The sequence below is a fragment of the Corvus moneduloides genome, chromosome 26 (assembly GCF_009650955.1).
Source record: "Corvus moneduloides isolate bCorMon1 chromosome 26, bCorMon1.pri, whole genome shotgun sequence".
Classification (NCBI taxonomy): Eukaryota; Metazoa; Chordata; class Aves; order Passeriformes; family Corvidae; genus Corvus; species Corvus moneduloides.
The window spans coordinates 757717-780201 of record NC_045501.1 but is presented as its reverse complement, the minus strand read 5'-3'; the positions used below and the strand labels follow the sequence as shown (position 1 = coordinate 780201).

The 22485-nt window shown below is 67.7% G+C and overlaps 2 protein-coding genes across 2 annotated transcripts; one reads left to right on the top strand and one right to left on the bottom strand.

The window, feature by feature from the left end:
* Positions 1–656: 656 nt before the first annotated feature.
* On the bottom strand, positions 657–4822 carry DLX3 (distal-less homeobox 3). The gene is made up of 3 exons (XM_032091690.1): positions 4345–4822; positions 3776–3966; positions 657–1981 (listed from the first exon to the last, which is right to left on the bottom strand). The coding sequence occupies exons 1-3, from the start codon at positions 4661–4663 to the stop codon at positions 1655–1657; spliced, it is 837 nt and encodes a 278-aa protein (XP_031947581.1). The 5' UTR covers positions 4664–4822; the 3' UTR covers positions 657–1654.
* A 3527-nt stretch (positions 4823–8349) lies between these two features.
* ITGA3 (integrin subunit alpha 3) lies at positions 8350–22467 on the top strand. The gene is given in 26 exon segments (XM_032091657.1): positions 8350–8813; positions 14209–14330; positions 14435–14517; positions 14949–15198; positions 15402–15485; positions 15949–16156; positions 16451–16644; positions 16933–17021; positions 17192–17328; positions 17427–17513; positions 17594–17661; positions 17751–17887; positions 18087–18233; positions 18311–18408; positions 18514–18679; positions 18766–18834; positions 18923–19002; positions 19080–19157; positions 19323–19425; positions 19502–19633; positions 19635–19673; positions 19772–19885; positions 20013–20126; positions 20402–20500; positions 20595–20720; positions 21554–22467. Coding segments are annotated over 26 exon segments (3177 nt in total). The 5' UTR covers positions 8350–8619; the 3' UTR covers positions 21713–22467.
* Positions 22468–22485: the final 18 nt, after the last annotated feature.

The window sequence follows — 22485 nt, the reverse complement described above, 5'->3', positions numbered from 1 at the left end:
CGCCCCAACCCCACAGCGCTGCCGGGGATGGCGCCGTGTCTGCAGGGAATGCATCGATCCCGAGGGATTTGGGGATCCCGGGGGGGTTTTGTCCTGTCCCCCACCTCGTTGTCCCCAAAAGGGACATCGGGGCAGCGCAGCCGCCCTCCCAGTCTTCAGGGCTGGGAGTTCACTGGTCCCAGTAAGAGGAGCGGGAGGGAAGCTCCAGGTTCCCGCGGCCGTTTGGGGAATACTCTGAAAACCGGGGAAAAATTCCTTTTCCTGCCCCAGATTCCCTCTCAGTGGGACAAAGTGGGATTTGGGGTGAGCCAACATCACCCGGTGCCATCCCACCCCCAGCTGTCCCCCAAAAGCGGGGCCCGAGGGACAGAGGGTTTAAATCCACATTTCCCAAGGTGGAAAAAACCCAAACGTTGCTCCCCAAACACCCCCAGAAACCGGGGGAAAAAAAGTGTTTGGAGCTTTAAATTCAGAGCTTTTATTAATGAACATTTCCAGCCCGGCTTTGGTTCCCTGGGGAAGCAGCAAAGGACACTCGGGGGCACCCCCTGTCCCGAGGGGGGGCTCCCATCAACCAGCGGGGGATTTTCCTTAAAAAAATACATATATATATATATATATATATATGTGGACAAAATAACCCAGACCGAAACCAGTTTGGTTTGGAACAACTTTATACAAACGAACCTTATGTACACTCCCTTTTTTTCCCCCCAAAACACCCCTATTTATAGAAGGCAACATAAATAATTCCCCGGGACTGTACAACACTATGAACACTCCTTAAAACGGCACTTTCTGCTTAAAAAAATAGCATTATTCTCTTAAAAAATAGGAAAGAGCTCGGTTATTTTTTTTTCCTTTAAAATAAGTCGTCAATTTCCTTAAAAAAGAGGCATTTTCGCCGTTCCTTTCCCCACAGCTGGAGGCACTGCCAGAAGATGGAGGTGAACACGAGTTTTTCTCTCTAAAAAATAACTTAAAACCATTCCCAAACTGCTTAAATATTAAAATATTTCCCTCCCCACACCTCCCCCACCCCCCCATAGTTTTTATTCAATTTTAAATCACCACCTTCTGGTCTGGGCATCATCCCGGGTGGTTCCCACTGGGATGAGGGTCCCGCTTTGCTACCGTGGGGTGTCCATGACCCCCAAAATCGCTCCCACTCTGTGGATTTCGGAGCCAGGGCCGAGCACATCCCGCTCCTGTGGTGCCAGGCACCCCCGTGTCGCGGCAGCGGTGACACAGATCCTCCATCCCGACGGGATCCGGGCGCTCCGGCTGTGCCCTGCGCTCGGGGTCACCCAGCGGGGTCACCCCAACAGGCAAAGCTCCAGCGAGGGATTGGGATGAGGCTCTTCGGGGGCTGAATTTATCTGGGGGGGAGTTGACGGAAAAACTTCGAAAATTAAAGAGTAGCTGAAGGATTTTCCACCTTTTCCTGCGCTGGGAGCGGAGGGGTTGGAGCCTTTGCAGTCCTCTGGTTCCTGAGATGAGCGGGGCGAGGAGAGAGGGTTCTAGGGGTGCGCGGGGGTGTCCTTTCCTTTGGTTCTTTTTTTTTTTTAGGAAAAAAATGAGGAGACAAAACCAAAATAGGGGGGAAAAAAGGAGGCCAAGGAGCTGTGCAGCGTCTCTGAGCCCGCCGTGCCCGTCAGTACACGGCGCCCGTGCTGGGGGGCCCGGGGGACGGGTGGTGCATCGGGGGGGCCGCCTGCGCCTGGTGGGGTCCGTGGGGGCCGCTGAGGCTCTGGGGGTGGTACCAGGGGTTGTGCTCCTCCAGGAAGCCCGGCGAGGAGCTGTAGGGCAGCGGCTGCGGCAGCGGGGTCCGGGCACTGCCGCCGGGACTGTCCCAGACCGGCGACGGGGGCGAGTTGCAGGCCATGGAGTCGCTGTTGTTGGGGCTGTGCTCCAGGGGCACCTCGCCGTTCTTGTAGAGCTTCTTGAACTTGGAGCGCCGGTTCTGGAACCAGATCTTCACCTGCGGGATGGAGGGAAAAGGGTCAGAGCCCCGGAAAGGGAATGGAGGGGTGGGAGGGATATGGGGAGAGGGGAGGGGACAGGGGATGGGGTGGTTGGGATTGCAGGGACACCGGACAGGGGGGTCACGGGGAGCCCAGAGACGCGGGAGGGACGTGGGGGTCACAGGGAACTGCCCTGCTCGCTGGAACCAACCTGGGACACGGGGGTGACAGTGACCCCAGAGACACGGAAGGGACAAGGGGGTCACGGGGACCCCAAAGACACGTGAAGGAGTAAGGGACATGGGGGTCACAGGGACCCCGGCCACACACTGGCGCACAGGAAGGGACAGGGGACGTGGGTGACGCGGGAAGGGACATCACGGGGACCCCACACGGCGCGTGGCAGGAAACCCCTGGGGACGGGGTTGTCGTGAGACACGTGGAAAGTCACCGCTGGTGTGGGTGTCACGGAGAACACGGCCACACCGCGGCCACACCGCGGACACGGACACACCACGGACACACCACGGACATGGACACACCATGGACACACCACGGACATGGACACACCACGGACACGGACACACCGTGCACTGTGGACAGCACCCATGTGACACTGGGTGTCTCGGGGACCCCCCTGGGGACACGGGCGTCACGAGGAGCCCCCCTGGGGACACACACGGGCGTCACGAGGAGCCCGTCACGCCACACGCCGGGCGTCGGGAGCGTCCCCGCGCTGGGCGAGGCGGCGCTGGACGCCTTTGGCCCTGGGCGAGGGGCGGGGGTGGCGGTGGTTGTCACCCAAACAGGATGTCCCTCTGGGAGCGGGTGACGCGCTCCGTCAGCCCTTTGCCGAGTGTCCCCGATTGCTTCATCGCCCAAGGGAGGAGGAGGAGGAAGGCCAAGGGCGGCACAAGGGCGCCGGCGCCGGCCCCGAGGCAGGGAGGGCACCGCGATGGGGCGCGGGGGAGTCGCACGCTGCGGGGACAGCGGGGACAGCCCACTCCCCTCCCACCCCCAGATTTGTCCCCGCGCCAGGCACGACCCCAAGAGCGAGGGCTTCGCCCCAATCCCGGCGGCTCGCGGGGAGAAGCCCATCCCGCACGTCCCGGCTCTTCCAGTCCAGCCTGAAGGGCCACCCCAGCGCCGGGGACAGCGGGTGTGGAACCGGTCCCCAAATCCCTTCTCCCTGCCCGAACCAAGCGGGATGGGGCAGCCAGAGCCGGGGGAAACTTTGGGAAGTCCGGGCAGGAGGAGCAGGGTCCGGCCTTGGGTCCCCGTGTTCTGGCAGGATTTGGGATCGGGAGCTGCCGTCGGGACGGGGCGTCCCGAGCTCCCCCGAGCGCTCATCCCGAGCGTCCTGTGTCGCTGGCACTTGGTGCCCCACATTCCCGGGACACCGGGTGTGCCGTGACCCAGGACCCTCTCAGGTGCCGGATCCAGCTCCAAACCCCATGGCAGGGTGAGCTCTGGGATGGGGCCGGCTCCAGAGGGAGTGGGATAAACCCCAAAACTGCAGAGCGGGGCATGGCCGGGCTCCGTCCCCTCTCCCTGCTCTCTCCGTCCTCTCCACCTTTCCCTCGGCAGAGAGGATTTGCTCCAACGGGGAAACCCGGCCCTGGGGACCCTACAACCCACAGCAAGCGGGGAACTCCATCCCCGAGAGCCCCCAGACCCCTCCGGCTCCCCGGGAACAGAGCCCTTCCCAAATCCAGGATTTACAGGGGGGCTGCGGCTGCGGCTCCCCCTCTGCTGCTCGCTCGTGCCCGCGGCCGGGATTTGGGGTGTCGGGGGGGTGGCTCAGCCCTTACCTGGGTCTGGGTGAGCCCCAGCTGTGCCGCCAGCTCGGCGCGCTCGGGCAGCGCCAGGTACTGCGCCTTCTGGAAGCGGCGCTGCAGGGCGGCCAGCTGGTAACTGGAGTAGATGGTCCGGGGCTTGCGGATCTTCTTGGGCTTCCCATTGACCATCCGCACCTCCGGCTCCGGCTCTTCCTTCACGGACACTGGGAGAGGGCGCGGGGTGAGGTGTGAAGGGCTCCCAGGGCAGCCACCTCCTCCCCAGCTCGGTGTCACCCCGCTCGGGGTGCTGGCACTGCCCCGTCCCCTGGGACAGCCTCTGCGACACCCCTGGGACATGTCCCGGACTCTGTATCCAGCACGGATCCATCCCACGGATCCGTCCCGCTGCGTCCCCACGGGAACACCGGGAACGGCGGAGGCGGCTGAGCCCCAACAGCCGCCAGCAACCCCCTGTCCCCAACCTGGGGACGCCCAGGGGGGCACAACCCCACAAATCCCACACAAATCCCACACAAAGCCCCCTCTGGAACCCCAGGGGAGCACCGGGATGGGCACGACCCCCGTCCCCCCGGCATCCCTACCTGCTTCCTGCGCCGGGAGCTGCTGCTCCCTGAAGTGGCCGTACTGGCGGTAGGAAGGGCTGTAGGAATACTCGGATTTGGGCGAGTAGGTGCCGGCGGCGCCGATGCCGTTGAGGTTGAACTGGGGGTAGGGGTAGTGGCCCACGGGCTGCCCGTAGGACTGGCCCGGGTAGTAGTCGTGCTGGCCCGTGTAGTAGCCCAGGTCGGTGACCGAGGACTCCGGCAGGGTTGGCGAGTCCTTGGAGGCTGCATGGCAGCTCAGCGAGCCCGAGAGGTCCGTCAGGATGCTGGAGAGCTTCTTATCGAAAGAGCCGCTCATCGCTGGGAGCGGGAGGGGGCAGCTGCCTGCCCGGGCCGGGGACCCCCCAACCTGGCGGCTGCCGAGGCCTGGCGTGCCCCGAGCGGGATCCGGCGCTGCGGCTGCTTCGCGAGGAGCCACCGAGAGACTGTGCCCAAACCTCCGGCCCCGGCCGCCTGCTTAAAGCCTTTAATTAGGGAGCAGGGCAGGGTGGGTGCGCATTCCGATTGGCTCCAGAAATATTGCCTGGGAGGCAAAATAGGCTCCTGCCTCCTCCTGTGTGGGGTTTTTTTTTTTCTTTCTCTCTCTCTTTTTTTTTTTTTTTCTTTCTCTCTCTCAGGAAACAACAAAGAGTGGGTGAAGGAGGGCGAGGGAGTAAATAAAGTGTGCAGGGTCCTGTCTGCAGGACGGGGGCCCTGGGGACACAGGGGACACTGTGGGGGGCAGGAAAGGCCGGTTTACAAGGAGACCTTTGGGGCTGCGGGGGGATTATTTGGAGGAGGGTTTGTGGGGGGGCAGGGAAGGGGTTTGGGACTGGGATGGAGCCGGGCTTGGGGCTGGAGGGCTTTAGGGGTTGGTTTATGGCCCCCCCACACTTCTCCCGAGCTCCCACCTCCTCCCAGCAGCGGCTCCCAGTCCAATGCCACCCCCAGGCAGAGCCCCCCCGCCCCAGGGGACCCCCACGTACCCCCGAACCTGCCATGCTCCCCTCGTGCTGGGGGCACCTCGGGGCAGTGACGAGCCCCGATTTTGGGGGTGACACCCCCCGGGGGTCTGTGCCCCTCTCCCACCCCCACTCAGTGACCCTGATGCTTTTTCCTGGTTTTAAAATCAAGAGTCAAACACGGTTAGAAGGGGAAAAGGGATTTTACCTTGGTATTTATTTGAAGGATCCTTAGGTGCACACGCCCAGGTCAAATGCACCCCAATGCACAGCGCAATGCCCACCCCAAAAGATCGGGTAGAACATTATAGGTGTTACTAATTAGCAGATCTATCAAAGATTCTCCAATGAGAAGCTCAAGTGAGCCCCCCGCTCCCCAAGGAGCCTTCCCTGGATGGTTCTATCTCAGTGTACAGAATGTGTTCTGGAGAGGACCTTGGGGTCTGGGGCACACTGATCCCTGGCTACGAAGCTTCTGAGATGTTGAGTCTCCTGGCTGAACAAACAAGGCCAAGAATGGAGGCAAAAAGCACTGAGAATACAGGAGTTGTAAAAAACTGTAACAGGCTATAAAAGAAAAGCAAGAAATCATCATGGCATCAACCCCTCCGCTGCCCTAAGGACCCCCAGCAGCCTCACCCAGCCGGGCCAGTCCCGGGCCAGCCCTGGTCCCCCCTGGCCGCTCGCACGGCTGTCCCCGGCCACCCCCAGCACTCGGGGTTGCAAGAATATTTTGGGGTGGGGGTCTCTGAGGGGAGCCGGGGGCTGGGAGGGGGCTGGGTCCGTGACCCGGGCGGGGCTGTCCCCTCCTGTCCCCTGTGTGTGCCCCCCACCCACCCCCGGTGTTGTCCCCGCGGTGCCCCCCGGGTTCCCCCCCGCTCGTTCCGCGGCGCGGGGCAACGGCTCCGCCTGGCGGCCACGGCGGGAACGGCGCCGCCCCTCGGGGCCGCGGGTTCGAGTCCCGGCAACGCCGGCACCGCCGGGCCAGGGTTCGAGTCCCGGCAACGCCGGCACCACTGAGACGCGGGTTCGAGTCCCGGCAACGCCGCGGCTGCGGGGAAAGAGGGAGGAAAATGGGGAATGGGAAAGGGGCGGGAATAGGAAGGGGAACGGGAGTAGGAATAAAGAATAGGAATAGGAACAGGAATAGGAATAGGAATAGGAACAGGGATGAACAGGAATAGGAATGCATAGGAAGAAGAATAGGAATGTGACTAGGAATAGGATTAGAAGTAGGAATAGGAATAGGAATAGGAATAGGAATAGGAATAGGATTAGAAGTAGGAATAGGAGTAAGAGCAAGAACAGGAAAAACACAATCAGAAATAGAAATAACAGAAATAGAAAGAGAAAGAAATAGAAATAATAGAAACAGAGACACAGAAATAAACAGAGCAGAGGTGGATCCCCAAGGGAAGCTGGAGGTTCTGTAGGAGGCCAAGCGTGACCCCGAGGCCTGGGGAATGGCACGGCCTCACTTCCCACATGGGAATTGTAGCTGGGGATTCGAGGAATTCATTCCGAGGGGACAGAAGTGTCCGGGACCAGCCCAGCCCTGGGAGCTGTGCCGGGATTCCCTGGGAGGGTTCCCAGGGTCCCCAGGAGCCACTGGGACATCCGCAGGTCCCCAGCCTGGCTGTCGCCCTCCAGCCGGGCTGTCGCCAGGGCTGGCCCCTGCCGGGAGCGGGATGGGCGGCAGGAAAAGCCGGTTGTGGAGCTGGAGGCCGGGGAGGGCAGCGGGAGAGCGGGGCTGGAGCGCGGAGCGGGTCCGGCCAGTCCCCAACCAGCCTGGGACTGGGAGCTCTGGAGCTGCCGGGGGCTGCCGGGCCGGGCCGAGACCTGTGGAACCCCAAATCCGGGGGCTGATGGATTGGGGGGACTGTGGGGGGCAGTTTGGGGGACTGGGGCAGTGGGGGGGCGGGGGGGGGGGGGCCAGAAGTCGCTGTTCTGGGGCACCCGGGCATCTCTGGGGGAGTCCACCGGCAGCGCTGAGCACAGGGTCCAGTCAGCACCCCCCGACTCTCCCCTGTGTCCTCCACAGGGCTGGGAGGGTCCCCCCAAGGCTGAAGGGTTCCCCCCCACCTTCCCCAGAAAGGCTGGAGGGTCTCCCCGCGCCGCGCCCCCCCAGCTGGTGGGGTCCCCCAGATGTCCCGCTCGGAAGCGCCCCCCCGAGCCCGGCAGCGCCCTCGGGAGTCCCCGCGTGTCCCCCCAGCCCCGCCACAGCCGCGGGGGTTGGGCTTGGGGGGGGGCCCCGCTCATCGCCCCCAGCCCCCCCGAGCATCTTTGGGTGGACGGCGTCACCTCGTGGCCTTCGGCGGTAACGACACCGCCCGGGCTGGTGCCGCTGCGGGGCGGGCAGGGGGCGGGCGGGGCGGGCACGGGGGATAAGAGATGGGGACGGGGAACAGGCAGCGGGGTACAGGGCACGGGGGCCAAGGGACAGGGGACAGGAGGTCCCTGTTGCCAGGGCCGGGTGCCGCCGGCGGCAGCGCTGCCCGTGATGTGCCCTGTTGCCGTCACTCTTTCCAGCGACACGGCACGGGGGCACGGGGACATCGGGCGGGGGACACAGGACATCCCAGCCCAGCCCCGGATTTCCTGGCACGGGTGGGAGCGGCGCGGTGGCTCCCGGTGACCTTTGCCGGGGTCGGGACGGTGACAGCCACGGCGGGGAAGCGGCGATGCCTCTGCGGCTGAGGCCGCGTCCCCACGGCCACCGAACGGGACTGTCCCACGGCAGTGTCGCTCTCGGGGTCCCGGTGTGACCTCCTGCCATGGGGGAGCGATCTTATCCCATGGGGGATCCTAACTTGGGGGTCCCATCTCCTGGGGGGTCCTATCTCATGTTGGGGGGTCTCACCACGGGGGGGTCCCATCCCAAAGAGATGCCAGGTAGGGGGGGTCCTATCCCGAGGGGAATTCGGGCGGGAAGAAGGGGGGGAATTGTCCCGCGAGGGCTGTGTGGGGAGGGGACTCTGGGGTGAGGGGCACACGGAGGGGTCTCGCGGGGGGAGGGGTCTCGCGGGGGGAGGGGTCTCGCAGGGGGAGGGGTCTGGGGGGGGAGGCGATCCCCCGCTCGTGGGTGACACAGCCGCGGGAGGACGCGGCCGCGGTGCGCCCAGGTGCGCCCGCCCCTCCCTCCCCCGCACACCTGCGCACGCAGGTACCAGGGGTGCGGACCGGGGTGCGCGGCCCCTTTAAGGGGCGTGTCCGGAAGCGCCGCGGCCCCGCCCGGCCCCGCCCGACCCCGCCCCCTCCCGCGCGCACCGGTCCCGGTGGGGCGGCAGGGCGGGTACGGCGGCCGGTGCGGGACATGGCGCGGAGCCGCCGGCTGCTGCCGCCGCCCCTGCCGGGGCTGCTGCTGGGGCTCGGCCCGGTGCTGCTCGGCGCCGCCGCCGCCTTCAACCTGGACCGCACCTTCCCCGTGCTCAAGGAGGGCCCCGCCGGAGCCTTGTTCGGGTTCTCGGTAGCGCTGCACCGGCAGACGGAGCGGCTGGAGCGGAGCCTGTGAGCGCGGGCGGGGAGCGGGGGGCGATCCCCGTGGAATGGGGGGGCCGTGGTTGCGGCCCCGTGCGATGCGGGAGAGAGAGCGGAGGTTCACCTGTGGCTGGGGGGGTTGGGATGGGGAAGAGTGGGGAGGGGTCCCCCGTGGGGGTGCGGGCGGTCCCCGTGAGGATCGGGGGGTCCCCCTTGGTTGGGACCCCCGTGAGGCGGAGGACAGTGAGACAGCGCTTTACCTGCGAACGGGGGTGTCCCCGTGAAGTGGGGGGTCCCCCGTGGGTGGGGGCTTCCCCGTGGGGTGCGGAGGAGCTGCGCGTGGTCCCCGGTAGGGTCGGGGTCGCCCATGGGGTGGGGAGAGATCCCCGCGGGGTGCGGATCCCCCGTGGGGTGGGGCAGAGCGCGGAGTGTCCCCCGTGGAGGTGAGGAGCCCCCCCTTGGGATGAGGGTCCCACATGGGGTGGGGGTCTCTGTGGAACGGAGAGGGGCGGGGGGTCCCCCGTGGGTGTTGGGGGTCCCCCGTGGGTGTTGGGGGTCCCCCGTGGGTGTTGGGGGTCGCCTGTGGGGTGACGGGCCCCTCCGGGGGAGGTCCCTGCGTCAGGGCAAAGGTCCCGAGCCCGCGGCGCTGCTGTGGGGGCGGGGGCGCACCGGGAGGGGTGTGGGGGTGCCGGGAGAGGGGCGCCCCGGGGCTCCGGGTGCTGGGCTGGGGGCGCGACAGCCCCTCCGGGAGGGGGGGATCCCTCCCCACCGGAGCGGCCCCGGCCGGCGCGGACCCTCCGCGGGGCGGTTTTGAAGCCCCTCGTGCCCCCCCGCGCCACAGCCGGTCCCGGCGAGGCCCCGTGCCCGGCGAACCTGTTGGACTGTGGTTCCTGGCGCCGGGCAAAGCCCCAACAAAAGCCCTTTTCAGCCGGAGCATTCCCCGTGCCGTGCCACCGCTGTCACTCGCCGTGTCCCCCGCTGTCCCCCCGCTCCACCGGACGCCGCCAATCCCCGTCCCCGATCCCTCCCGGCTGGACATTCGCGGCCGTGCCGGGAGAAAGCTCCGCCGCAGGGGCTGGGCTGGGTTTGTCTCCCTCAAGGGCACAGGTTTTTGCTGGGTCACCCTCCCGCGACACTCACGGCTCCGGGGGGGTCCTTGGGGGACCCACAGGGATCCCTTTTTTCCCGCGGGGGGCCTGGCAGCAGCTGCTGGATGCAGCCATGTGCCGCTCCGCATTCCAGGGATGCATTTGGGCCCCGCCGTGGGATGAGGAGTTGTTGTTGCTCCTGTGCAGGAGGGAGCGGAGCTGTTCCCTGCGGAGCAGCTGGTGGGGTGCGGGACCCCCCCGCCCTCGGGGACACGCGGGTCCCCACCCACAGGCGGGCCCTGCCCGCTCCGGTGGCATCGGAGCAGCTGCCGGGGAGCACCGGGCGGGGGGTCCCGCCTGGCACCGGGACAGATCGGTTCGTGTTTTCCCGGCAATGGCCCTGGGGGGGGATTTCGGGGGCTGTGACAGGGACCCGCCAGCCCCACACCTGCGCCGCGTGTCCCAGCGTGTCCCAGCGTGATCCCTGCGGGGGAGAGGCTCCGGAGCCAGGACCCCCCCGGGAATTCGCTCCCCGTTCCCCGGGAGCCTCCGCTGCCCGTGCCCATGGCTGGGGGCAGGGATAGCGCGGGGTTCTCTCCATCCATGGGGGGTGTCCCCAGTTTGCGGTGTCGGAGCCGCTCCGGGGCGGGACCGGTGCAGGGGGGCCCCCCGGACCCCCCCAGGGGCAGAGCAGGAGCCCCAGGGGTCGCACCCGCGCCCCGGTGCCGGACGGAGGCTCCGGTGCCCCCTGCTCACAGGTGCAGGGTGGGGACAGGAAAGGGACGCTTCCTGCCACCGTCATCCCCGATTTGACGCGCGGGAGGGGGTGTCCTGGGCCCCTTGCCCCGGCCGTGCCGCGCCTTTCGGGATGGCGGTGGGAGCGGAGGGATGTTCCAGGGCAGCGCCGGCATTCCCGAATTCCCGGCGGGGTGCGGGGAGCCGCTTCCCGGGCGGGCGCTGGCGGGGGGCCAGGCGGGCACGGCGCGGCCGGGGCGATGCCGGAGCCCCCCCGTTCCGCCCCCGCCGTGTTTTGCCGGGCCCGCGGAGCTGTGCCCATGCAAAGGTTTGTTTGTTCGCTCCTCCCCGGCCAGGTGACGGCGGGCTGGCAGCGGGGCTCTTATCAGCCCTCCCGAGATTAGGGAGCTCCTTGGGCTGCCCGCCTCCGGCCGCTCCCTCCGGCTCCGGCCGCTCCCACCGGGAGCCGCTCTGGCTCGGGGCCGTGGCGGGGGGAGCCGCTGAATCCAGCCCAGGTGGGTTCGGAGGTCCCTGGATGACCTGGGGAAACTGAGGCACGGCAGATCCGTGCCAGGAAGGTTGAAGACCCCCCCCAAATCTGCAGCCAGGGGGGAGGCAGCACCCACATCTGCAGCCCTGTGGGAATTGGGGCTCTGCCCGGGGCTCGGGGGTCTTCCTGATTCCAGCTGGCTGGTGAGGAGAGCGCTCTCCTGGCTGGCTTCCCGGTTTTCCCTCCCCCTCGGCGGGGTTTTTGCGGATTGCTGGAGCTGGCTGAGCTCCCCCTGCCTTGGCCCGGATCCGCCGGGGTCCTGCAGGGCTGCGGCTGCTCGGCAGGAGGAGGGGGACGAATGTGGGACCGACCGTCCGTCCGTCCATCCACCCGTCCGTCCGTCCGTCCATCCCTCCTGGCTTCCAGGAGCCGTCGCCCCTTCTCCCACCTCCTTTCCCGAGGGGGCACCGCTGGATTTGCCTGCTCAGGGACCCCCATTGCAAACTCAGCGGCACTGGGGAGAAACTGGAGGGCGGGCTGTGGTCCGGAGCCCCCCGTCCCGCCTACTCCTCCCCTCCCGGCTCCGTCACCCCCAGAGCGCGGTGGGAGATGGATGAGGAGCTCCCCACGCTGCCCAGCTGCTTCCTGGGGAGGGGGCTCTGTGCCTGGGGGGCTCTGGGGGGAGCACGACCCCCCTATTCCAGACCCTACTGAGGTGTCCGGGTGGGATTCTCTGCCATCCTCGCCTCTCCCACCCCAGGGGTGGCCGCATTTTGGTGTCCTGGTGCCCGGACCCTCCCACACACCCCCCCCCCCCGCTCAGCCAGCGCTGGCGAGGAGCCCCCCCCCGCTTCCAGCCAACCCCCCCGGTTTGCCAGGGCGGATTAGGACGGAGCACGGCCTCACATTCCTGCTTCCCTCCCTTCCCGGCCTCCCCCTCGTGCCGCTATTTGACCATCGCGAGCCTAATCCCAGCTCCCCGTCCCCCCACCCCCGTGGGACCAGGGCCACAAACGGGTCCCGGCCTCCCCAGAACCCCAACTCCGGTTCCGCTGGATCCCCGGGAAGCCGGGGGCTCGGGGCACCTTGGCTCACGCCCGGGTGGGGGACGCCCCTGGGTGTCCCCCCTGCTCTGGTGGGACTCGGCAGGCCCCGCACTCCCCCTTTTCCCAGGAGCAGAGCCTGCGGGTGGGCTGCCGTGCCGGGAATCTTGGCTGGAGGCAGCGGGATGCCGGAGCTGCTTGGCCTGGGTGGGCTCCCGCCCCCCGGGACCCGCGGGAATGGCGGGGTCCGGCTGAGCCGGGACCACCGGGGGAGCCTGGGGACACCCCCGGCTGTTGCCCCCCCGGTCCCGGTGGGGTTCGGAGTGTGGGGGCAGAACCCCCCCCCCCCCCAGCTCTGAGTCACAGCAGCTGCCCTGAGTCACTTCCCCCCCCAGGTAAGGGGGGCAGTGGTGCCCCTTGTGCCCCCCCCTTGGAACTGGGGGGCGGATTCCTTTGTGCCGAGCTGGCAGGAGCCAGGAGGCATCACCGCCCTCCTTCCCTTCCCAGCGGCTCCCGCTTTCCGGGGGGCTTCGGACGGTGCTGGCACCCCCATCCTGGCATTCCTGCGGGGAGCGGTCCCCCGGGGCCCCCCCCTTTGGGGGGAGCGATGCCAACCCCCCCCACCTGCAGCCCCGGGCTGACTCAGCCGCCGCGGAGCCGCCCGGGGGGGTCCCGGCGTGCCGGGGCGGGGGCTGCCCGGGGCCCCGCATTCCTCCTGCGCCTGGGCTTTGAGTCAGCGCCCGGCCCGCCCGGACGTGCCCGCGCTGCCGGCCCCGCATTGCTCAGCTTCCCGGCACTCCCTGCCCGCCGGGCTGGCCTGGGGACAGCGGGATTTGTCCCTGTCCTCGCTGGTGGCTGCGCTGAGAACTGGTCAGCTCGTTACAGCAGTGCCCTGTCGCCACCGGTGTCGCTGGGATGGGGACAGAGGGGTTTGTCCCCGCACTTGCTGGTGGTTCCTGCTGAGGACCGGCCAGCTCATTACCCCAATGCCCCGCGATCAGCTCTGGGTGCCGTGTCCCCCCCCCGTGTCCCCTCCATGTCCTGGGTGCCGTGTCCCCCCCGTGTCCCGCCTGCCAGAGGGACGCACTTCCTCTCCCAGCACGGCCACCTCCACGCCATTGTCCTGGCGCTCCCAAAGGACTTCCCGGCGGAAAGGCTGGCCCTTCCGGAACCCTCCGGCCATGCCAGCTCCCCCTGCCAGCACCCAGCCCCACACCAGGGCCACGGGGCCTTGCTTGGGGTCCCCGGCATCTTCCCTTGGGGCAGGGGGGCTCAGGTGGGTGGGGGGTCCCTTCAGCATCACCTGGGGAGCACATCCAGCCTGGAATGCCAATGTCCCCTCATGGCACTGCCATCACTCAGCCGGGCCATCCCTGCCCTTCCTGGGGGGACGTCACCTCCAGGAGGTGCTGCCTGTCCTGGGACACCCCAGTGTTGCCCAGGCCCCCCCAGGATGAGGGGTGTCTATCCTGGATGAGGGGTGTCCATTGCAGCTCCCCCTCCCTGCTCCCAGGGGGGGTCTGTCCCCTGTCCCCTGTCCCAGCATTCCCTGTCCCGGGAGCTCGGCCCTGTCTGCCGGACACGCCGCAGCTGTGCCGGGGCTGCGATCAAAGGTTGGCTGGGAAGGGCCGGGGGTGTTTACACAGACGGGGCCCTGGGGCTGGGCTGGGGGTGCTGAGCAGCCCCCCCCTCTTGTTTTCCCCACCAGTACAGCGAGGTTTGGGGGGGTCACTGCGACCCCCTCTTTCCGCACCCCACATGCGCCGGGCCAGGGGCTCAGCCGGACTGAGGGGTCTGGGAAGGAGTGCAGGAGCAATGAATCCATCAGTCTGTCCTTGAGGCCTTTCGGGGTCGCTGTGTCCCCTTCCAGCTCCGGAGATGGGGCTGCCCCCGTTTTTTGGGGGTGTCTGGGTGTGACAAACTCCAGGCAAGCAGCTCCAGTTCCCCCCAAGCACCCCCTCCCCAGGGCACCCACCTGGCTCTGCACCCCAAAACGAGCTGAAGGGGTTTGGGGGGCTGCATCTGCTCCCCCCCATCACCCACCCACTTGCCCCCCTTTCTGCCCCCAGGCTGCTGGTGGGGGCCCCCCAGGACGCGGAGCCGGTGAACGGGACCCGGACGGGCGCCGTGTACGCCTGTCCCCTGAGTGCCGCCACCCGCGACTGCCAGCGCCTGGTCATCGAGCTCAAGGGTGGGTGACCCCACTGGGGTGTGGGACGACCCCACTGGGGTGTGGGACCACCCCAAACCCCCCAGGAGTGGGGTCCCCCTCTCAGGCCGGCTCTTCCCTCACAGATGAGCCGGACAAGGCCATCATCGAGGACATGTGGCTGGGGGTGACAGTGGCCAGCCAGCGGCAGCCGGCGGGGAGGGTGCTGGTGAGTCTGGGGGCACCACGGGGCTTTGCACACCCAGAGCCCGGCTCCTTGCACACCCAGCTCCCGGTGCTGTGCACACACACGCTCTTGGCGTGACCCTTCACCTTTGGGGTGTCCCCTGGCCCTCAGTGCCCCTGCTGTCCCCAGGCCTGTGCCCACCGCTGCCAGGGGTGCTGTGGTCAGTGCCTGAGCTGTCCCCAGGCCTGTGCCCACCGCTGCCAGGGGTGCTGTGGTCAGTGCCTGAGCTGTCCCCAGGCCTGTGCCCACCGCTGCCAGGGGTGCTGTGGTCAGTGCCTGAGCTGTCCCCTGTCCCCAGGCCTGTGCCCACCGCTGCCAGGGGTGCTGTGGTCAGTGCCTGAGCTGTCCCCAGGCCTGTGCCCACCGCTGCCAGGGGTGCTGTGGTCAGTGCCTGAGCTGTCCCCTGTCCCCAGGCCTGTGCCCACCGCTACACGCGGGTGCTGTGGTCGGGGGCGGAGGCGCAGCGGCGCATGGTGGGCCGGTGCTACATACGGGGCAATGACCTGCGGCTGGACCTGGGGGACGAGTGGCAGACGTACCACAATGAGATGTGCAACGCCAACACCGACACCGACGAGACCGGCATGTGCCAGATGGGCACCAGCGCCGGCTTCAGTGCCAACATCATCTACTTCGGGGCGCCTGGTGCCTACAACTGGCAGGGTGAGGGTTCCGGGGAGGGCAGGGCCACCGCCAGGGTCACCGGGCCTTTCTGGGCACCCCTTTACTGGGGGTTCCCCTTACCTTTGGGGGCACTTCCTCTGCCAGGGTGCCTGTACCCCCACGGGACCCCCATTGCCGAGGTGCCCATTCCCCTGTGGGACCCCCCGCCCCACTGTGGGGTTGACCTGCCCTCCCCATTCCAGGGACCGACTACATGCTCCAGCGGGAGATGTGGGACCTGGATGACTTCTCCTACCCCAAAGAGAAGATCGGCAACATCTACATAGGTGGGGGCAGCAGGGGGGGGCGCCCCAGGGGGTTTTGGGGTGAGGAGGAGGAGGTTTGTGGGGGATGGATTTAGGGGGAATCTTGGGGGTGGATGTTAAAGGGGTGGGGGGCCTTAGGGAGGCTTGAAGACCCCGCTGGGATGGTGGGAGTGGGGGGCACTGGTGACATTAGGGTGACATCAGGGTGTGCAGGGGGATGGAGGGAGAATATGGGGTGGTGATTTGGGGTGAGGAGGAAGTTTGGGGGCTGTGGGTTTCGGGCGTGGACGTTAAAGGCTCGGGGGACACTTAGGGACACTCAGGGATGGTGTGAGCCATTCCCAGTGCTCCCCCCTCAATATCCCGGGAGCTGCAGGGGCCCAGGGCGGGGTTTTTGGGGCATGGGAGTATCGGGGGGCTCACGGGGGAGATGTGGGGACCTCGGGGGTCCCCGTGCCCCTCCCTGAGGCCGGGCCCCGCGCAGGGTACACGGCCGAGGTGGGCAGCGCGGTGCTGCAGCGGGATGACGTGACGATGGTGACCGGGGCGCCGCGGTACGAGCACACCGGGGCCGTGCTGCTGCTGAGCCGCGGGGCCCAGCGCACGCTGAACCGGAGCCTCCTGCTCCCCGGGCCGCAGGTCGGCTCCTACTTCGGCAGCGCCCTCGCCCTCGCCGACCTCAACAACGACGGGTGAGGGGCCGCGACCCCCCGGCTGCGGGGATGGGGGCTCGGCTGGGGCTTCCCGAAGCTCACCTGGGCTGGGATCTGTCCCCTTCTGGGGGTGGGGGCCTCCCCTGGAGGCTCCTGCAGCTCCCGAGGGCGGGGGTCTCACCTGGGACACCGTGCAGCTGCCCTGGGGTCTCTGTGGGTCACAGCTCTGGGGCAGGGAGGTTTTTTGGGGTGTCACCTTTTCACAGCCACTTGGGGCGTGTGGGGTCGGGGCTGTGTCCGGCCCCAGCCCCGAGCACCCCGCTGTCCCCGCAGGTGGCAGGACCTGGTGGTGGGGGCCCCCTACTACTTCGAGCGGAAGCAGGAGGTGGGGGGCGCGGTGTTCGTGTACATGAACGAGGCCGGGGGCTTCCAGCAGCTCCACAGCCTGATCCTCACCGGCCCCAGCTACTCCGGGTTCGGCTTTGCCCTGGCCAGCATCGGGGATGTCAACCAGGACGGGTTCCAAGGTGAGCGGCTGGGGACAGCTCTGTGGGGAGCTCATCAGGAAAGGAGAGGCATGGGGGGTCTCTGGAAGGGTTTGGGGTGAAGAGGAGGAGATGGGGGAGAGTTTGGAGGTCCTGATTGTCCCCTTGTCCCTTCTTTCTATCCCTCCCTCCCTCCTGTGCTGACTTTGTGGGGTCTCACAGGAAGGGGAGACCCCAGACGTGGCTGGGGGCTGCCTGGCTGTGGCCGGAGCTGGATTTTGGGGTTCCAGGGAGGGGTCAGGGGGGCTGACCCTGCTTCTGTCCCCCCAGATATCGCCGTGGGGGCTCCTTTCGAGGGGCCTGGCAAGGTCTACATCTACCACAGCAGCGCTGAGGGGCTGCGGGACCGACCCCAGCAGGTAACGGCCCCGGGCGGCCCTCACTGGGGTTTCAGGGCCTGGATTCCTCTCCGGAGTGTCCAGGATACCCCCCCGAGCATCCCGCACTCCAGGTGGGATGCAGGGGGTTGATCCCTGGATCCATGGGGTGATGAGCACTGGGTGAGACCCCCCCACCCCCCCAAATGCAGGTGATCAGCGGGTCAGACCTGGGCCCCACCGAGATGAAAACCTTCGGGTACTCCCTGAGTGGGGGCCTGGACATGGATGGCAATTCCTACCCGGATCTGCTGGTGGGCAGCTTGAGCGAGCGGATCGTCCTGCTCAGGTATGGGAATGGGGACAGGGGACAGCTGTCCTGCCCCCCTGCCACCCCCGGGGTGGGCACGGAGCAGCGGGGCTCAGCCAGCCCTGATCCCTGCCCAGAGCCCGGCCCGTGATCAACATCCTGGACAAGACCTTCACGGTGACCCCCAGCAAGGTGGACCCTGCCCAGTGCACGCCCAAGTCCTGGTGAGCCCCCGGTGCCCCCGGTGTCCCCGCAGCTGCTGGTGGCACCCCCGGCTCGGCTCACGGCCCCTTTGTCCCCCCAGCATGACGGTGACCCTGTGCTTCTCCTACAACCAGAGCGCAGGGGACCCCAGCTACAAGGAGAGGATCAGTGAGTGGGGCTCGGGGGGCCTGGGGACACGGGGACAGGGACATGGGGACACGGTGTGGGGGTGTTGGACAACTCGTGCTGTCCCCCAGCCCTGCAGTACACGCTGGAGGCCGACAAGGACCGGCACCCGCCCAGGGTCAGGTTCTCGGGGTCCCAATCTGCCACCTACACTGGGAGCTTCTCCATGCCCGCCACCCGCTGCCAGTCCCAGGAGCTCCTGCTGCTGGTGAGGGTCCTTCCCTCCCTCCATCCCTCCCTCCATCCCTCCCTCCATCCCTCCCTCCATCCCTCCCTCCTTCCCTCCCTCCATCCCTTTGGGCAGCAAAGGGGGACCCCAGACATGGCCGGGGGCTGCCTGGCAGTGCCTGGAGCTGGAGTTTGAGGGTCGGGGAGGGCTCTCTGTGTGATTCCCACCCTCCCTGCAGGACAATGTCCGGGACAAGCTGCACCCCATCGTGCTCTCCATGAACTACTCGCTGCTGGAGAAGCCCAGAAAGTTCCAGCTGGGCCCCCACTCCCTGGATGCCTTCCCTGTCCTCAACCAGGACCAGTCCCACGAGAACGAGACCAAGGTGTGCCGGGCGGGGGGGAACACGCTGGGGTGCCCTGGGGGTCACAGGGACTCACGGGGACGTCCGTGTCCCCGCAGATCGAGTTCCAGAAGGAATGTGGCTCCGACAACCAGTGCTACAGCAACCTCCAGCTCCAGAGCAGCTGGGTCACTGAGCAGAGCCAGCCCCTGCCCAGGTGACAGCGGGGCCCTGCGTGTCCTCAGCCGCCCCGTGCCACCTCCTTGTCCCCCCAGGGTGTCTCTGTCCCGTGGGGGTGGCTGACCCCGCTCTCCCCGCGCAGGGTGAACGGGACCCAGGTGCTGCAGTACAGCCGGGACGTGCGGAAGCTGCACCTGAGCATCAACATCAGCAACGTCCCCACGACCCCCTGGAACGGCGAGGACGCCCACGAGGCCCTGCTGAACGTCACCGTGCCCCCCAGCCTGCTGCCCTCCTCCGTCCGCCCGGTACGGGGGGGAGACCCCGGGCCCTGTGTCCCACCGGGGCTAGGTGGGCTCGGCCAGGATGTTCCTGACCCTCTTGCCCTCCCCAGAGCGGGGCCTGCACCTTTGGGGACACGGTGCTGTGCGAGCTGGGAAACCCCTTCAAGAGGAACCAAAGGGTGAGAGCTCCCCCCCAGCTGCCCCCCGGCCCTTCCTGGGGGGCTCAGCAGGTCCGGCTGAGCTGCTCCCCATCCCCCCTGTGTGCAGGCAGAACTGACCATCACCTTCGAAGCCATCGGGATCATGCTGGACACACGGGAGGTCGTGGTGTGGCTGGATCTGTCCACGTGAGTGGGAGGGGGCAGGACAGGGGTGGGGATGGTCCTGCTGGGATGGGGAGATGCCGATCCCGGTGCCCCGGCAGGCAGAGCACCCAGGAGGATCTGCAGCCCGTGCTGGCCAAGCTGCTGGTGGATTACAGCATCCAGTCCTCGCTGAGCATGTGAGTGTCCCCTCACCCCCTCTGTGTCCCCTCACCCCCTCCGTGTCCTCTCCATCCATCCCACCTGAGTCTGGCTGGGTCAGCCCTCGGTGTCCCAGGAATGGGGCAGGAATGGGATGTCCCCCGTGCCCCTCACGCCGTTCCCGTCCCCCATCCCGTTCCCAGAGCCTCCTCCCACATCCAGTCCTACTTCAGCGGGATCGTGGTGGGCGAGTCGGCCATGAAACAGGAGCAGGACGTGGGCAGCCCCCTCACCTTCGACTTCCAGGTGAGCTGGGCGCAGCCGGCGCCGGAGGGAGGCGGATTTGGGAATGCCGGACTCCACCTCCCACCCTGCCCCGCAGGTGACCACCAAAGGCGAGTCCCTGGGTACGCTGGGCACCATCCTGCTGGGCTTTGAGTGGCCTTACGAGATCCCCAATGGCAAATGGCTCCTCTACCCCACCGAGATCCTGGTGAACGGCAACGACACGTGTCACCCCCCCCGGGGGGGTCATCAACCCCCTCAATCTCACCGTGAGTCCCCCGCTCCCCGCAGGGCCCTGCCCCACCGCGGGGGTCCCTCAGCCCCCCGGCACAGCCCGGGGTCTGATGGGGCTCGTGTCCCCCCTCAGCTCCTGCAGGACCAGGCTCCATCCCGGCACAGACGGGAGCTGGAGCCCCCCGAGCTGGGGGAGCCCCCGGTCACCTTGGCTACTGGCCGGCGCCCGAGGTCCGAGGCGGTGCTGGTGAGTGGGGGCTGCAGGGGGTCAGGGGGGTCCAGCAGCTCATCCCCCTCTCCCGGGATCACCGTCCCCGCTGTTTCCTGGCAGCAGGGTGGTGCTTTGGGCCCCCCTGACCCGCCCTGTCCCCCAGAGCTGCTCGGCGGGCACCGCGCGCTGTGTGTGGTTCGAGTGTCCCCTGCTGCACACGCAGCTCCCCTCCAGCTTCAGCCTCCGCGCCCGCGTCTGGAACAGCACCTTCATCGAGGTCAGTCCGGGGGCTGCGGGGGGTCAGCGCTGGCCGAGCCCTTGGGGTGGTGCCAGGGCTCAGCTCAGGAGCTGGCACCTGCCCCTGTGTGTCCCCGTTGTCATCTGTGTCCCCCCTCCCTCCGTGTGTCCCCCATCACCCATGTGCCCATCGTCATCCGTGTCCTTCCCCTCCCTCATCCATGTGTCACCATCTGCGTGTCCCTCTCCATCATCCCCGTGTCCCTGAGCACCCATGTCCCCGTCCCTCACCCGTGTCCCCCCCCGTGTCCCCAGGAGTTCCGGGACTTTGACCGGGTGAAGGTGACAGGCACGGCCACGCTGTTCCTGCGCTCGCAGGTCCCCACCATCACCATGAGGAACCACACGGTGCGGGTGAGCCACGCCAGAGCCCCTTACTGGGGCAGACTGGGAGGGACTGGGGCCGCTGGAGCTCCGTGCCCCAACGAGGCTCTTCCCACCCCCTCAGTTCTCCGTGGACGTGGACTCGGAGCTGCAGGAGGAGCAGCCGGCCGAGATTGCGCTCTGGCTGGTGCTGGTGTCGGTGGCAGCCGGGCTGCTGCTGCTGGGGCTCATCATCCTCCTCCTCTGGAAGGTGAGGGGGGTCCCAAATCCTCTTCCGGGGGAGGAGGGGGTGCAGGAGCTGCTCTGGGACCTGACGGGCTCGTGTCACCCGTGGCCGCCTCCTCCCTGCCTGGCGAGGGGCGCGAGGGACTCGCAGCTGGAAGATTGTCCCCACAGCTGGAAGGTGCCCCCCGTGGGTGGCAGGTGTCCCCCGGGTGGGCAGTGCCCCCCCGGGAGGAAGATTCCCAGCTGGAGAGGGATGAGGAAGAGGAGCAGAGACATTCCCAGCGCGTCTTGGGCTGCAAAGATTTTGGGATGTGCTCCCGAAGCGGGGCTGGACGGTGGCACCTCCTTCCCTGTGGCTGCACTGCAGGGTCTGGGGGCATCTCCCTGCCCCGCTCCTCCCACTTGCCGAGGGGTGCCCAGGACCCCCCAGCCCCTGTCCCGGCCCCCCTGACCCTGTCCCCTTCCCTGCAGTGCGGGTTCTTCCGGCGGGCCAACACCCGGGCCATGTACGAGGCCAAGGGGCAGAAGGCGGAGATGAGGATCCAGCCGTCGGAAACCGAGCGGCTCACGGACGACTACTAACGGGGGGCACCCCCTGTGCCCCCCCGGGCGCCGCGGGCCCCGCCTGGTAATGCCCCGTGGGGCCGGGCTGCAGCGGCATCTTCCTCCTCTTCAGCCTCCTCTCCTCTTCCTCTGTCCTGTAGGGTCCCTCCAGGGCTCCGTGGGGTCTCTCCGAGCGGCTCCAGGATTGCTGCTCCCTTTGCCTCTGCTCTTCGCCGCCTCGGGGGTCTCTCTCCTTCTCCCTGACCCTCTCCGGCCCCTCACTGACCCCCTGTCCTCTCTGTCCCCCCCTCCCAGTGTGACTTTTTCCAGCGGACCCGCTACTACCGGATCATGCCCAAGTACCACGCGGTGCGGATCCGGCAGGAGCAGCGCTACCAGCCCGGGGGGCTCCTGCCCCGCCGCCGCAAGAAGCTCTGGGTGACCAAGTGGCAGGAGCCGGACAAGTACTACTGACCCCCTGCCCCGCCCCCAGACCCCTGTGAGGGGGCTCTGACTTTGCACAAGTGCATCTCTCCCTGTCCCCATCCCCCTCGGACGCGGCCGCCTCCGGCCTTGGCTCCCGCAGCCCCTCCCCGCTCGCCCGGGGGGCTCTTGCACGCTCGTGCCTTGCACGCTTGTGGGGGCGACCCCCCAAATGTGCCCCCCCCCCCCCCCCGCTCCCCGAAGTGCTGCCGGGCTCACCGAGTGCCTTCCCCCCGCGCAGACACTCCGCTCGCCACGTCCCTGTCCCCCGGGACACATCCCGGTACCGGGGACACGTCCCCGCTGTCCCCGCACGCCGGGACACGCTCGCCCCCCTCCCCTCGGCGCTGGGTGCGGGACCGCTCTGCTTTCCCCCGGGGAGCGGCTGGGGGAGCTCATTCCTTCACCCCCTCCTCCTCATCCCCGGCCCCCGCGGGGGTCTCATCCCGGTGCTCTCCCCGTGCTCGGACGCTGCTTTGCCTTGGGGCGGGGGCAGCGCTTCAGGCCGTGTCCCCCCCCCCGCCCCGCCAGCCTCGCCCCCCGCCCCGGGGGTCCCTGTCCGTGTCTCTGGGGTTAAATTATTCCGTGTCTCTCCGTGTCGGTGTTTTGGTGTCCAGTCCCAGCGTCCGGTCGGTACTGGGGGGTGGCTGGGGAGGGGGTCCTGCACCCCCAGCCGCTGCCCGGCCCCCAAACCTCCCCTCCCTTCCTCGCCGGGGCCCAATAAAGCCTCGCTCTGGGATTTGTAACCTGTTGCCCCCTCCGTG